The following is a 17,322-nucleotide window of genomic DNA, read 5'->3' on the forward strand; positions in this document are numbered from 1 at the left end:
CGTTTGACTTCCACCAATAACAACCTCAGCCAACCCCATCTTGGTCGGTCTATAAATGGAAAGGAGGGATCCAACAGCTCATATATAAGATCAAGTGGGAAAAAAGAAGCATTGACTTTTATGCTAATTCACACTTCTTCATTAAGCAAAAGAAAAGGAGTCTGTGCTATGTATACTGACAGTGTAAAACGTTTCACATTATTATGTTAAGTTAGACCTTTAACAACATGTAATTTTCAATATCAGACCTGATATGATAACCTGAAAAATAGAATAATAACCCGCTATTACCTGTTATATTGCTAATAATGCAAAAGTACTTTATGTGCATTACTTAAACTCGAAGAGAAAAAGGAATGCATATACCAAGGAATACATAATCTTATTCTTGCATGTCCTATGCAACTAATGTACACTTTTCCACTAATTATGTTATTTGAACTTTGAAACATTGTTAGTTTATAGCATCTACCATCTGCAAAAACGACAGCCAAAGATCTGTTTTTTTCTTCTTCTTTGTGTTATTCCTTGTTCTTTTTCTAAAGTTTCTAACCTATACCCTTTTGAAAAGAAACTCCATTCATGTATACTCCTTCACTTGTACTCTTCTCCATTGTGCATAAGCAAATCAGACCCTTTGGTTTTACAATGGCTTTTGCATTGCTGAGCATTTGCAGTTCGCCCGATGATCAGTGAGCGTCTGAAAATCATGACATAAATGTGTGAGAAGTTTCAAGGATAGAATTGATTAAACCAGATTTTGGATTTATGCTTCCAAATTGTACCTTGTACTGTTTTTGGAGGTCTTTAATGTACTCCACAGCCAAATCTAACATGTCTGCTGTGTTTGTTTGCTGCCAACATGATTTTACCTTAATAAGACTCCATCACAAGAACAAAAGAAAAGGTGCTGAAATTGAAAGAAAAAGGAAAATTGGTATGAAAAATCTACCTTGTCCATGTTGGGAACAAGCTCCTGTAGCTTCCTCATTCTTTCACTTATACGAGTTCTTCTAACCTGAAATAATTCTTGATTCATAATTGAACTTTAAGACTGACTTCTTGAGAAATTTCAGAGATGTTGACAAAAATGAACATAAGACTTAGATTGGGCTTAAACATATATGTACATGTATATGAACATGTTGTTTATGTCCTACCCTTTCTGCAATGCTCCTAGGATGAGTAGCACAGCCACGTTTGGCGCGGATCTTACAGGGAATAGTAGTGTCTTGGAAATGCAATAACTTCTCAATAGCTGCAATTTCAGCTGGTGTCTTTGGTAAACTTAGGTGGTGTGACAAAACTGGAGGCCTATTTCCAAGTTCTTCAATCTGGTCACAACCAAGAATGCCAATTCAAATTCCACATAATATAACAAATGATTTCAAATAGCTTCCCTACATTTTATTTCCATACCTGATTAGCATTAGCAAATAGCTTCCCCTCATTATCTAGTTGATGGGAATCACTCCAAGAGGTAAAAGGAAATCCCATATTGTAGAATTGAGCTTCTGAGTTGCCATCTCCAGACTTGACATCATCAAGTACAGTTGTTATGCTTCTCTCGTTATCGACCTCTGAGATTCGAGACAACATTCCTAATGATGAAGGTGCCCCTGATGGGAAACTACTACTAAAATGACCTTTCAACCTGCTTGAAGATGGACTTGAATCTCCATTGGCACCATTTGCCATTCTATAACCTCCACCACTGCCTTTCAACGTGCCATAGCCTGTAATTTACTACTATTAAACATTAAGTAGCTAACAACTGAAACTTCTTATTAGTGAACACTAAGAGTGTCAAGAATGCAGAAGCCAACACAATTATATTAGGGAAAGAAGGTGGGGAAAAGCACCTGAAACTCCCATTTCATACTAGAAGTGGATGTAGGACATGCTCTGTGGATTCAACTGAACATACTGTTTTTAGCTCGATCTATGTATATATGTTTTAAAATGTGTACATATAATATGATCACACTCATTGAACCCACCACTCTACATCCTGGTTTCGCCTCGATTTAAACTTACCAACGACTCTACATCTTGCCATCATATACTCCAATTTGGAACAGATATGAACAGAAACTAAATCAGGGCAAACCAGAGACATGGTTTCATCTGCTTAATCTTTTAGCAACTGCTAGAAACTCTAAATCCACCAATACTTAATTAAAAAAATTAACTGAAAAAATATATAACCGTACAACAACAACTATACGAATCCTCACTTTTTCATTTGTATATAAATTTAGAAGTATTAATGAATGCACCCCTTTACCTACTTTTAAGAAAATAAAAATCTAGAGTACTTTCCCAAAGAAGAAAGATGAAGAATGAATATGAAACAGTACATACCAATTTGAGAATTGAGGTGAGAGAATAAGCCAGGTGGAGAAGTATTTTGCCTCATAAGATTTGATGCCAACTTGTTTTGCCTCTCAAGATTATTATTTCCCAATGAGCCCATCACCCTGTACCCACCACCATCCATTGACCCCACATCACCACTAGTATTTTGCCTTGGATATTGAGGTGGCAACTGTGAATTCTGAGAGACCAATTGGTTATTTAAACCAGCAAGATTGAACCCTTTATTCTCACTGCCAAAATTTTCAATCTTTATTACTCCATCTGTGAGATTCTCAAACAAAGAACTTGGAGCTGAACGAAACCTTAACAAACCAGAATTCATGTTCTGGTTTTTATCAAACTCTGAGTCCATTAATAGCTCTCTGTTTTTTTTTTTTTTTTTTGCAAATAACACTTCTTTATGTTTGGAATTTGCAGAATATATAGAACTAGAATCAGAAGATAAACATTTGGGAGTTGATTAGTACCATATATTTCTTCTGCATAAAAGTTATAATCTTTGTCTGAAATATCAGCTTGTTTGTTAAGCAGTATGGAGATAGAAATCTTCAAGAACAAGCAAGAAAGAATAGTCTGCTAAGATTTTTTCTTTTTTTTCTTTTCAGAGAAGAAGCTTTTAGATCTCTTAGCTAGTGTTTTTTCATGAAAGAAGAGTAGCAAATTATAGAAAAAGGTAATGGAGAATTTTTTATTTTATTTTTGGTGTGGTAAATAAGTGGAACCCTGAGGTCAATACAGGATAATTAGAAAATGCAAGAAATAGAATGATCTTTTAATTTTTCGGTATTGTCCCTACAAATTTAAATTCATGTTGAGTAAATCTATTAAGAGGTAAAATGCTCTTAATAATAATTTGTTTTATTCTTAGACACAATATAAAATCTCTTATTAAAAGTGATGAAGGAATCCTTATCATCACGCTATATTTGTGGTGATAAATAAATAATCTACCATTTGAACTGTTTTTAGAGGATATATATATATATTAGACGGTTGAATCTAAGCTCTTTTGAAGGTTTTGGTTGCATGGATTTCAATTCCCAAGGGGGACAGATGTTCGAGCCACTCTTTTTTTGTTTCTATTTTACTTTGTGTACAATATTTGTGGAATTAGAAATTAATTATTCTGTTGTATCTACTAGTTTCCTTTGTTTTCCTGCACGGCTGCACTACGTGTTACGACCATTATTGGAGCATCTAAAGATTCTTGACTGTTAAAAAAGTAAAAATGTTAGATTGTGCCAATTCAATAATATTACTGCAAGCATTTTCTCTTCTTTTTTTCGGAATAATATTATTATGCTGCGTATATATTACTTGACATTCCAAGATAACAACATAAAGCCTAAGGTATTTCGAATTTATTTGATTTTTGAGTAGATCTGTGTTGCGGAAGATCGTGGGTTAACTAGCACACAATCACACACAAAGAAAATAGAGAAGAAAAATCCACACAAGGATTTAACGAAGTTAAGCCTAATCCTCGGGGCAGAAGCAGAGAGTTTTTCATTATGAATGAGAAAAAAATCACAATACAATCTCTAGAATCCCCAATTACAACCTCTATATATAGATCTCAAATTGTCCCAAAAAGGTTTTCCAATTTGACAAGGGCTATAAGTTTTCTTTTCCCAAATCTATTAGGACAATGAGTTTTCCTAAACCTACAGGGATTATAGGTTTCCTTAAAATACAAGAAAATAATTCAAGCCACAAAATAACAAATCTCCCCTTTGGCTTGAATTCTCTTCATTAACAAGAACAACATCTATCTACCTTGCCCTCAGCCCTCACGAGGGCTCTACCCATTGCCACACACATCAACCAAGTCTAGGCAAAGCCTAAACTTGTTAAGAGACTCAATCTCTTCAGCCATAGCACTAATCCGTCGATTTGGTTCTGTACCCGGAATAGCTTCTGGATAGTTATAACACTCAAACGCATCAACGGTCTTTGCAACTGTCAAAGCAAATCCAACAGGATTCGTATATCCAAGAAGATTCCCATCAACTACATTTGCAAACCTTTGCGGTCGGTTGATCACTATCTTCTCTCTGCATGTTGCAATGTTATATGGTTGTTGTTGCGCATGTGCATCAACATTATCATTTTGATCAATATTTTGCACCTCCTCCACTTCATCTACTTTAGAACTACTGGGCTGAGCTAGTAGAGATTCAATTTCTAGCTCTATGCGGTCACTGACACCATGATCTGTCTTCGCTATTGCCTTCTCCCTCTGACTGTCCAGTGAGGCAGATTTATTTAATGTCATATCCCTACTGATAATTAGCCCTGGAGTCTTTTGATCTGTGCACCACAACCTATAACCTTTCTCTCCAGTTGCATACCCTAGAAATATGCACTTCTTTACCCTCGGCTCAAGTTTTTCATCACTCACATGAGCATAAGCAGGACAACCAAATATCCTTAAATTTGAATAATCAACAGGCGAGCCGGATCATACCTCAAAAGGAGTTTTGAACTCAATAGTTGTGGATGGAGATCTGTTGACCAAATAACAAGTTGTATTGATTGCTTCAACCCAAAAATCATTTCTAACATATGAGTGTGAAAACATGCTCTGTGCCCTATCACAAAGCCTTTTGTTCATATGTTCTGCAATATCATTTTGTAATGGTGTTCCGACACAAGCGTGGTATCTCACTATGCCCTCTCTGCTGTAGAAATTATCGAACTCGGAATTGCAAAATTTCAACCCATTGTCATTTCGAAGATGCTTAACTTTTCTTTTCGTCTGCCTCTCAACCATCGTCTTCCATTTAACAAATGTCGGAAATGCCTCATCTTTTGTTTTTAGAAAATACACCCACATCATCCTTGAGTAATCATCAATCAAAGTCATAAAATACCTAGCACCACTCTTGGAGAGAACTCTATTTGGACCCCACAAGTCTGAATATATAGAATCTAACTTGTCTCTAGTCTTGTGCTCGGCCTTCTTGCTGAACTTTACCCTTGTCTGTTTACCAAACATATAATGCTCACAAAAATTTAAAACTTAATTTTTATACTCATTCAGCAAATTCTACTTACTCAACAAAGACAATCCATTATCACTCATATGACCAAGTCTCAAGTACCATAACTGAGACTGATTCAGATCATTTTTCCTAGAAGCTACAACAGCTTCCCTTTCAACTACACTGGCCTGAAGATGATACAATTTAGAATGCAGTTTACCCTTCATGAGTACCATGGAACCTTTACACACTTTAAGTATTCCATTCTCGGAGTGAAACTTATATCCCTGATCATCCAAAGTCGAAAGAGAAATCAAATTTTTCTTTATTCGAGGAACATGCCAACACTCAATGTTTCTGATAATTCCATTGAACATTTTCAATATGATGTTACCAATCCCATCTACTGTAATGGATTGTCATCTCCCATGTAGACCGTCCCACTGATCTTCTTGTAAGTTGCAAACCAATTCTTGTGTGGACACATGTGGAAAGTAGCACCGGAATCAAGAACCTAGGAATTCCTCCCATGACTAGAATCCACGACACAGACTTCCCCTACATAACCACTACCATCAGAATTATTGCTAGTGTCAACAACATTTGCCAAATTATCTATTTTTTGCTTTCCTCTTTCCTCTTTTCTCTTTCAGCTCAGGACAATCTCTCTTGTAGTGATCTTGCTCCCTGCACTCATAACAGTTCTGCTTCCTTGCTCTAGACTTCGATCTGGCTGTTGACTTTTTTCTATTAAAGTCTGTTTGTTGTGTTCTTCCTTGTCACGACCCCAAATTCCCTCTGTAGGATGTCGTGATGGCACCTAGTCTCTAAGACTAGGTAAGCCTATCAATGCGGAATAATAATAAATATCTGAAATAAATAAACTACAATTCAAATAATTTCAACTCCCAAAACCCGGTAGAAATAAATTACAAGCTTCTAAGAATTTATTATCAATGTCTCTATATGTCAAGGTCTAAATAAATTATAAGGAAGCAACATAAAATGATAGAAGGGGACTCCGGAGTCTGCGGACGCTGGCAGATATACCTCGAAGTCTCCGTGCGTAGGTAACTCACTGATGTCTAGGCTGGTAAAATGTACCTGGATCTTTATAAAAAGATGTGCAGAAGTGTAGTATGAGTACATCACAGCGGTACCCAGTAAGTGCCAAGCCTAACCTCGGTAGAGTAGTGACGAGGTTAGGTGAGACCCTACTGGAATATAATAATGGCATGGTAAAATGTTTATCAATATAGTAAAATAAAATGACATTGGAAATGAATCAAATAGTATGTCACATTTAATGACACCAAATAATTACAAATAATATCTCGTGGAATCAAAACAAAATTTCCTTCAACTTTATAAAAATCACAATAATTAATCGAAAGCAACCATGGCCATAAATCAATATCAACAAGGGCACTACCGAGGTACCGCCTCGTAGTCCCAAATTATAAATAATTTCACAATATCTCATTTCCTTATACCACCGCGGGAGCCTTCACAATTTATTTAAAGAAAGCATTTTTCCCCCAAAATAGTATCACGCGTTTTAGCCACCCTTATCACACCGCATGACTTCTAGTAGTCACCCCTACTAGCCACTGTATCAAGCCACCCTTATCTCACCGCATGTGTTTCAACACCCAGACCTTATACCACCGCATGCGTATCAATATCACAATATATCACAATTTGTACCTCAAGTGCCCAATATTTCAATTTTCCACAAAAAAAAAAATCAACAACAATATTTTTCAATAATAAAGAGCTCACGGCTCATGCCAGAATAATCCAAAAAAAATCTTACGAAAATATTCAAGAATAAATAATTCAGGAAAATAATATTTTAAATTTTTAATACGTTGCTTCAATATCAAATTTAAAAATGTCAAATACTTCATATTAATAATATTTAATTTAAAGAAAATCAACCTTCAATAATGCACAATATAAAAGAAACCAAGTTTCAATTAAACAGGTAAAACAATTAGCAGGAAAAAAGGTAAACAAATTTAAAATATATATCACCGATCAATGATGAAGAATATAACAAGATAAAATAATTTAATAACTGCGCAACAATGATTTACACAATTTAAAAATATAATCTTTCACATTTAGCTCATGTACACACTCGTCACCTCGTGTACACGACTTTCAACATATTTCAATAATCACATTAATATCAATTCTAGGGGAAATTTCCCCCACACAAGGTTAGACAAGTCACTTACCTCGACTTGCTCCAATTTAATCAAGTATTATACTTTTTCCTCGATTTTTCGACTCCGATCGACTCGTATCTAGTCATAATTAATTCGATACAGTCAACAAAAATTATAGAATTAATTCTATATGAAAATACTACATTTTTTTTCAATAAAAATCCGAAATTAACTCAAAAATGGCCCGTGGGGCCTATGTCTCGAAATCCGGCGAAAGTTACGAAATATGAACGCCCATTCAACCACGAGTCTAACCATACCAAAATGACTAAATTCCAATAACGATTTGACCCTCAAATCCACAAATCTATCCAAGAGGGTTTTCAAATTTTTCCAACTTAAATCACCAATTAAATGTTAAAAACAGTGATGGATTCGTGTAATATAACAAAGATTGAGTTAAGAACACTTACCCCAATATTTTTTCTTGAAGATATATCAAAAATCGCCTCTGCTCAAGCTCCAAGTTGTTAAAAATGGCGAATGGGACGAAACCCCCTGTTTTTATACCTTACGGATCTGTCCAGGCTGACCTCGATCGTGGAGTCCGATCCTAGACCTCGATCATGAGAGTACGATCCTGGACCTCGATCATGGGAGTCCGATGATGGGGAGTCCGATCATGGCCCTCGACCCTGGGGCTCGATCACAGCCGTCGATCCTGGCTATCGATCATGGCTTCGATCCTTATGGCCTTCGATCACTGGCCTTGGTCATAACCCTCGATCCTGGGCCTTCGATCAGTGGCCTTCGATCATGGATCTCGAGCCTGCCTTCGATCCTTGGCTCAATTTCTGGGGGCTCGATTGCACAGCAGAAGAGAATTTGTAGCAGCTTTTGCAGCAGCTGTTTAAGTCCCATTTTTGATCCGTTAACCATCCGAAACTCACCCGAGGCCCTCGAGACCTCAACCCAATACACCAACAAGTCCTAAAACATCATACGAACTTATTTGAAACCTCAAATCACATCAAACAATGCTAAAATCACGAATCACACATAGATTCAAGCCTAATGAACTTTGAAACTTTCAATTTCTACAAACAACACCGGAACCTATCAAATCAAGTCCGATTGACCTCAAATTTTGCACGCAAGTCATAAATGACATAATGGAGCTATGAAAATTTTCAGAATCGGATTTCGACTCCGATATCAAAAAGTCAACCCCTCGGTCAAACTTTCCAAAAATTTAACTTTCGGCATTTCAAGCCTAATTTCACTACGGACTTCCAAATAAAATTCCGATCATGTTTCTAAGTCCAAAATCACCATATGGAGCTGTTGGAATCATCAAAATTCTATTCCGGGGTCATTTGCACATAATTCGACATCCGGTCCCTATTTGAACTTAAACTTTAAATTTTTCGTCAAAATTCCATATCTCGGGCTAGGGACCTCGGAATTTGATTCCGGGCATACGCCCAAGTCCCAATTCAGGATACGGACCTACCGAAATAGTCAAAATACTGATCTCAGTCCGTTTGCTCAAAATGTTGACCAAAGTCAACTCAGTTGTGTTTTAAACATCTCATTCACATTTTAATCCATTTTTCACCTAAAAATCTTTCGAATTTTTTTTTACGGACTGCACACGCAAGTTGAGTAACGGTAAATAGTGCCTAGATCACATAATTAATCATTAAATTTAAAGATGACATTTTGGGTCATCACATTCTCCACCTCTAAAACAAACGTTCGTCTTCGAACGGAGTTAGAAAAAGTACCTGAGCTGGTGAATAAGTGTGGATAACAGCTGCGTATATCATGCTCGACCTCCCAAGTCGCCTCCTCGACCGGATGACCCCTCTACTGAACCTTCACGGAAGCAATGTTCTTTGACCTCAGCTTTCGAACCTGCCTATCTAAAATAGCCACGGGTTCCTCAATATAAGATAGATCCTTGTCCAACTGAACCGAACTGAAGTCTAACACATGTGACGGATTGCCATGATATTTCCGAAGTATAGAAACATGGAATACCGTATGAACCGCAGAAAGACTAAGTGGTAGTGCAAGTCTATAAGCCACCTCTCCAACTCTCTCAAGAATCTCAAAAGGCCCAATATACCTAGGGCTCAACTTGCCCTTATTCCCGAACCTCATCACACCCTTCATAGGCGAAACCCAGAGCAATACCCGCTCACCAACCATGAATGCGATATCACGAAGGCTCGTCCAAGCCAAGGACGGGAACTCATCAGAACAAAAGAGGTATGCCTCCCTTATTATCTACTCATAATTTTTGTGTGTCACCTACAGAGATAGTCTACGTAGCCGAAGATGAGATCAGACCCGAACACCATAACATCCGACGCCCTCTATGAGTTCCACCAGGAACGAGGGCACAAAACTGAAGATTGCATCGCTATCAGACAAGAAGTCGTAAACATGTCGCGACAAGGGCACCTCAAAGAGCTGCTGAGCGACAGGGGGGAACCAATTTTGCCAGAGGACGCGAACACCAAGGACTGCCAAAGCCACCATCACCAGCTTGTACCATCAACATATTATCGGCGGCAGCGATGACGCCTCTATCAACAACGTGAAGTTCACCACTACCCACAAGCTCAAGTGATCTATCACTCGCGAACGATACGACGAACTCGAAGAAAGTATCATCTTTGAGAAGTCGGATGCTGACGGTTTGACTTTTCCTCATAATGATGCCCTCGTTATTAGTTTACGCATTTTAGATACCGATGTCAAACGCATCATGGTAGACGACGGGAGCGACGCATGCATTATCCATCCCCGATTCCTTACCCATATGAGACTCGAGGATAAGATAATGACACGCTGTATCACGCTAACTGGTTTTAATAATGCAGTTGAACGGACATCCGGGGAAATTACACTCTATGTCTTAGCCGGCGGCGTAACTTTAGAGACAACGTTCCACATCATGGACCAGGCCACTACATACAACACCATAGTGGGACGACCGTGGATACATCCCATGAGAGCCGTCCCCTCCAGCCTATACCAAATAATTAAATTTCCAACACCATAGGGGATATTCAGTATACGCAGAGAACACCGCATATCTCGGAAATGCTACCACATTCCCTTAGACAAAACGGTCACCCAACAAAGAAAGGATAAAGAAAAAGAAGCATAGCAATCAACAGGGTCGAGGTTGGAGCAAGATGAGACCGAGGACGTCATCAAATACCCCGACACGGTCGAAGCTGCAGGATCGACCATAGAAGACCTCGACTCCATTCAATTGGACCTCAACGACTATAGCAAGAAGGCCTATACGGTTACAAACTTTGGGAACCAGGTAAATTCTGTCCATTCTTAACATCTAACATAGATTTGTTTGCTTTCAGCCATGCAGATATGTCGGGCATCCCGAAGAAAATCACCATGCACAATTTAAACATCAACCCATTCCACTCCCCAGTGAGACAAGTCAGGCAAAAATTCAATCCTGTTATCAACGATGCAGTCCGCGAGGAGGTGGAAAAACTACTAGAGAACGGTTCCATAAGGGTGTCGAAGTACCCCAAGTGGATCGCCAACATAATGATGGTCAGAAAGAAAAATGGTAAATGGCGGATGTGCCTGGACTTCACAGATTTGAACAAAGCATGTCCGAAGTATTTGTTGTCGTTACCTCATATCGACTAACTCATCGACGCAACAACCGGGCATGAGCTATTACATTTCTTGGACGCTTATTTGGGCTATAACCAGATACTTATGGAAGAGGAAGATCAGGAAAAGACCACGTTCATCACCCACCAAGGAACGTATTGCTATCAGGTCATGTCGTTTAAACTAAAAAACACAGGGGCTACTTATCAAAGGTTGGTAACCAAGATATTCAAAGACCAGCTCGGTAAGTCTTTGGAGGTATATATAGACGATATGTTGGTCAAGTCCAAAAGGGCAAAGGATCACATCGATCATTTGAAAGAAACTTTCTACATACTCAGACGATACGGAATGAAGCTGAACTCGGAGAAATGCACGTCTGGCGTAGCCTCGGGAAAATTCTTGGGTTTCCTGGTGTCGCAGCGAGGGATCGAGGTTAACCCCGACCAAATCAAATATATCGAGGGGATACCAGAACTCTTAACCACTATAAAGCAAGTCCAAAGTTTGACGGGTCGTATCGCCGCCCTATCAAGTTTCATTTCGCGGTCATCGGATAGATGCCACAATTTTTTTGGCGTACTCAAGAAGGACAACGGCCTCGAATGGACTTCTGAGTGCATCCAGGATTTGCAAGAACTAAAGGCATACCTATCATCATCGCCCCTGCTCTCAAAACCCGAACCTGGGGAGAAACTCCTCGTCTATCTAGCCGTATCCGAGGTAGCAGTAAGCGCATTCTTAATCCGCAAAAATAAAGGTACGCAATCTCCCATCTATTACATTAGCAGAACACTCGTTGACACTGAAATGAGGTACCCACACCTCAAAAAATTAGTTATGGCCTTGGTCGTAGCTTCACGGAAGCTTAGACTCTATTTCCAATGCCACCCCATCTCGGTCGTCACAACCTTTCCCCTGAAAGCATTTTGCATAAGCCTGAGCTATCCGGGAGGCTGGCCAAATGGGCCGTCGAGCTAGGTGAGCACGATATCACATACCAGTCGCGAACAGCGATAAAGTCACAAGTGCTTGTCGACTTCGTTGCCGACTTTAGTGCAAAAATAATGCCTGAAATCGAAAGGGAAGCCATCCAAACTTCCCTCCAAACACAAGACCTCAAGGTTCTATATACCGATGGCACATAAAATGCATCAGGGTTCGGACTCGTACTCATACTCGAGGTCCCAACAGGCTAAGTAATTCGCCAGTCCATAAGGTGCCCGGATATGATTAACAATGAGGCCGAGTATGAGGTCGTAATTGTAGGGTTAACGCTAGCACTCAAATATGGGGCGAAACAGTTGAAACTCTGCTGTGACTCCCAGCTTGTAGTCAACCAAGTCACAAGGACTTTCCAAATCAATAACAAAGATTGCAAAAATACCAGACCAAAATCTGCAAGTTGTTGCCTCAGTTCGACGAATGTCGGCTCGATCAAATCCCACGAGCACAGAATGTCGAAGCAGACGACCTCGCCAAACTAGCCGCAGACCAAAAGCATCACGACCAGAGATAAAAGCCTAGTCCACCTCCTCAACTTATCACTAGACCAAATCGAGGTAAGAACCATAAACTTAACTTGGGACTGGCGCAATCGCATTATCGCATATTTGCAGGACGACACACTCCCACGAGACAAAAAAGAGGCCAAGAAACTAAGAATGCAAGCGGCCAGATACAGTCTCCTTCATAACGACATGTACAAGAGGGCTTACGGCGGCCCTCTAGCGAAGATCTTAGGCCCGAACCAAACCCAGCACGACCTCGAAGAAGTCCACGAAGGCCATTGTGGAGCTCATTCCGGCAATCGAGAAATGGTCAGATGCCTCATATGGGCGGTTACTACTGGCCCACCATGAAAAAGGATGTCACAGACTTCGTGAGGAAATACGAACAGTACCAAAAGTACGCCCCAATGATTCACTAAGCAGGCGAACATCTCCACTCGGTCACCTCCCCTTGGTTGTTCATCAAATGGGAATAGACATTGTGGGGCCTTCCTAGCAAGGCAAGGTAATGTATGATTCCTTTTGGTTTTAATTGACTATTTCTCTAAGTGGGTGGTAGCAAGAGCATTTTCCCAAATACGGGAACAGAAGGTAATCACCTTTATATGGAGAAACATCATATGCCAATTCGGCCTACCCAAGGAAATCAGATGTGACAACGAACCACAGTTCACATGGAAGAAAATCATCGATTTCTTCGAGAAATGGCACATCAAGAGAATACTCTCAACCCCATACCACCCAGCAGGTAACAGGCAAGCAGAGTCCTCCAATAAGTCTATACTGAACATCATGAAGACAAAGCTCGAAGACGCCAATGGACTGTGACCGAAAATGCTACCATAAGTATTATGGGCCTATCGAACAACTCCGAAGACGAGCACAGGAGAGACGCCTTACTCTTTGGTCTATGGGACTAAGGTAGTAATACCGGTGGAGGTCAAAAAACCCAGCCTAAGATACTCCCATAAAAGCGGCACGAGCAACAACGAAAGCAGAAGGCAGGAATTCGACGAAATCGACGAATAAAGAGACATGGACTACATAAGAATGGTCACCCCAAAACAACAAGCATAACGTTAGTACAACAAGAAAGCAAAGGTCCGGCCACTCAAAGTCGAGGACTACGTACTGAAAGCCAAAACTCAAGCGAGCAAAGATCCCCGAAAAGGCAAGCTGGGAACAAATTGGGTTGGTCCGTACAAAATCACATCCAAAGCGAACAACGGTTCATTCCAACTAGAGGCAATGGAAGGAAATCTACTACCAAACAACTTGAATATCAGCCACCTCAAGTACTTCAACTTCTGAGAGAAAAAGCGTCCCCCAAGTCGTACTCTTTTTTCCATCACTTGAGTTTTGTCCCATTTGGGTTTTCCAAGGAGGTTTTTAACGAGGCGGCGAAGGAAACGCTTTGAGTTAAAGTTCGCGAAGATATGGTCATGGCTACTATTTCATTTCTCGACCTATCAATACTCTCCAAGTCAACGTAACCAATGAAGGGACTAGATAGACTGGGACTGCGACTGGAACGCCAGCCAACACCCAAAAATATGTAAATTTCTCCAAGTATATAACCAAAGCAACAATGTCAAAGTAATAAGAAACTTACGCTTATCATCACACTTTTGTTTTTTAAGGTTATGTTCGACCCCGCTCGAAAAATACCTACCGGCCCTCGGTCACGATTTAATAAAAGGTTATGTTCGACCCCACTCGAACAAACACCTATCGACCCTCGGCCACAATTTAATAAAAGGTTATATTCGGCCCCACTCGAACAAACACCTAATGGCCTCGGTCGCGATTTAATGAAAGGTTATGTTCGACCCCGCTCGAAAAAACACTTACCAGCCCTCGACCATGATTTAATGAAAGATTATGTTCGACCTCGCTTGAGCAAACACCTATCGGCTCTCTTCCGCGATTTAATGAAAGGTTATATTCGACCCCGCTCGAACAAACACCTACCGGCCCTCAGCTGCGATTTAATGAAAGGTTATGTTCGACCCCGCTAGTATAAATACCTACCGGCCCTCGGCTGCGATTTAGTGAAAGGTTATGTTCGACCTCGCTCAAACAAATACCTATCTACTCTCGACCACATCCCAACAAAGAAACAAAAAATACACGCAAGTACAGAAAATAAACCACAAGAAGAGAAGAAGAATCAAGGAACAACTTTGATATTTCACATAAAACTGTTTACAATAGGCTCGTGGAGGCGCCAACAAAAAATACACAAAAAATCAAAAGGGAAAACTACTGGTCACCACCATTAGGGCCTTCAACATCCTCGCCAACTTGGCCCTCAACAACATCGCCACCCAGAGCATCAACGCCCTCTCCATCGCCATCTTCTCCCTCAGGATATGCAGCATCATACCAGGCATTTCCTCGAGCCGGTTTACACCCTCGTCCCCCTCGTCATCACTGGCCTCGGGTGTAGCGGATCATACCTATAAGCGACTCAAGCTTCACGAGCCTTAACACGAACATCTTCGAGGGAAGCCTCAGAAACTGATCCAGTCACATGCAAATCTCGAAAGACATCTAACTAGGCCTCGGCATGGATCCACTCCTCGTACAGCTCCCAGAGGAATATTGGGAAAATCTAAAGTGAGGGAAGAGGATGGTCGTGCCAGTAACTGGGCCTTCTCAGCCTCCAGAACAGCAACTTGGTCGTAGAGGCCAGAAGTCTCTTTATCTAACTCTCTGATCCTCCCATCAAGTCGCTCTTCTTTAAGCCTTGTTGTTGTTAAGTCATTTTCTCGCTCTGAGCGGAGAATCTGAATAACCACTTCAAGAGACTATGCTTTCCTCAAACCCTCCGACCGAGCAGACTTCGCCTTCTCTAGCTCCTGCGTCTTCTCGGCGACCTCGCTGCTAAGAGCCTCCGCCCTAAATTGACACTCCTCAAGCTGGGCTCGCAGTAAAATCACCTAAGCTTGGAGATCGTTGTATTGGGCTTCGACCCCCTTGCTGATCTCGAGCTCTTCCTCCTTGCTCCTCAACGTCTCTTCCAAGACGCTGCACTTCCCCACCATCCGTACTAGCTCCTCATCCATCGCCTTCAAGTTATCCCTCAATTGGCGCACATCGCCGCTTTCGCAAAGCCGACACCAAAGCTCCCTGTACTTATCAAGGACTCTGAAGTACTTGTCCTTCAACTTCACATAGATATCTTTACGCCTCTGCTCCCTACGAGCACTCTCAATCTCCAGGACGAGCGTCTATAAAACGAACAAAAGAATTTAGAGACTATGAAAGAACAAAACCAAAGGAAAATAACTAACAGCGAATGTACTCACCCGAAGGGCGAGGCCGACAATGTTATTTGATAGGTCACTGTCATTCATATCATGAGGGTCGTACCCTCAACTTCAGAACTAAGAGGGACAAGGGAGTGGATAATCTTCTCGGTATCCACAAGAAGATTACGGTCCATCGGGATCGTAATAGTTCTCGAACCCCCCTCTAACTTCACTTTAGGCTGAGTAAGTCCCTCGTCAATCATCCTCACCTCATCTACATCCATGTCAGAATCGGATCCAACATCCTCCTCAGCAACAACCTTACTTTTATCATCATTTGAAGGAAGTGCATCCGCCGCAACCCCGGAAGGTAGGGCCTCTTTGTGTCTTGGAAGAACAGGACCACCGCTGCTCACCATGCCTTCGAACACATCCCCCACAGGTCATATATTCGTATTCTCTAAACAAACAGCCTCATGACTAGCCTCAGGGCTCTCCCTGATATGCACTGTGGCCGTCTCCCGAAGGACAAAACCACACTCTCATACATCGGCGGTCGTCGACCTCTCTCCCCCGACGTCCACGACCCTCCTCTTACGAGGAATCAAATTGATACCATAGCGCGTGAGTTGTCCGCGTAGCACGTGAGTTTGCAGTGCGGATCCAGGTATTGATATGATGGTACGTGAGTTGTCCGTGCTTAGCGCTTGGGCTTTGGGAGCCCCTCCGGTGTCTATACACACCCCCAGTGAGCGCAGAGTGTTGAGTGTTTTGAGTATTGAGTGCTGAGTGATGAGTGATGGAGTGACACTGTTGTGAGGTTGAATTTATTTGTGCTGTTGCTACATTTATCTGTTAAAATTCTTTGTGGCATTTACTAAGTTATGGGATTTACCTGTTTATTTCTGTTTATTTTTAAATTGTGAAAAATAAATAATTAGACTGTTTGTCACGACCCCAAATTTCCTCCGTAGGATGTCGTGATGGCACCTAGTCTCTAAGACTAGGTAAGCCTATCAATGCGGAATAATAATAAATATCTAAAATAAATAAACTACAATTCAAATAATTTCAACTCCCAAAACCCGGTAGAAATAAGTCACAAGCTTCTAAGAATTTATTCTCAATGTCTCTATATGTCAAGGTATAAATAAAATATAAGGAAGCAACATAAAATGATAGAAGGGGACTCCGGAGTCTGCGGACGCTGGCAGATATACCTCGAAGTCTCCGTGCGCAGGTAACTCACTGACGTATAGGCTGGTAAAATATACCTGGATCTGCACAAAAAGATGTGCAGAAGCGTAGTATGAGTACACCACAGCGGTACCCAGTAAGTGCCAAGCCTAACCTCGGT

At 40.8% G+C, this 17,322-nt stretch overlaps 1 protein-coding gene across 3 annotated transcripts; it reads right to left on the bottom strand.

Moving 5' to 3' along the window:
* Positions 1-254: 254 nt before the first annotated feature.
* Positions 255-3,051, bottom strand: LOC104088291 (transcription factor bHLH130-like). 3 transcript variants are annotated; one of them, XM_009592943.4, is made up of 6 exons: positions 2,365-3,048; positions 1,420-1,736; positions 1,161-1,334; positions 953-1,018; positions 786-854; positions 255-700 (listed from the first exon to the last, which is right to left on the bottom strand). In XM_009592943.4, the coding sequence occupies exons 1-6, from the start codon at positions 2,729-2,731 to the stop codon at positions 644-646; spliced, it is 1,050 nt and encodes a 349-aa protein (XP_009591238.1). In that variant the 5' UTR covers positions 2,732-3,048; the 3' UTR covers positions 255-643. The 3 variants fall into 3 exon arrangements, 2 of the variants coding, with proteins under 2 accessions (XP_009591238.1, XP_009591240.1); XM_009592945.4 differs by lacking the exon at positions 2,365-3,048 and adding an exon at positions 1,863-2,330; XR_001967680.3 differs by having other exon boundaries at positions 631-700; positions 953-1,029; positions 2,365-3,051.
* Between the last annotated feature and the right edge of the window lie 14,271 nt (positions 3,052-17,322).

This window comes from Nicotiana tomentosiformis, chromosome 12 (assembly GCF_000390325.3).
Source record: "Nicotiana tomentosiformis chromosome 12, ASM39032v3, whole genome shotgun sequence".
In the NCBI taxonomy this organism is placed as follows: Eukaryota; Viridiplantae; Streptophyta; class Magnoliopsida; order Solanales; family Solanaceae; genus Nicotiana; species Nicotiana tomentosiformis.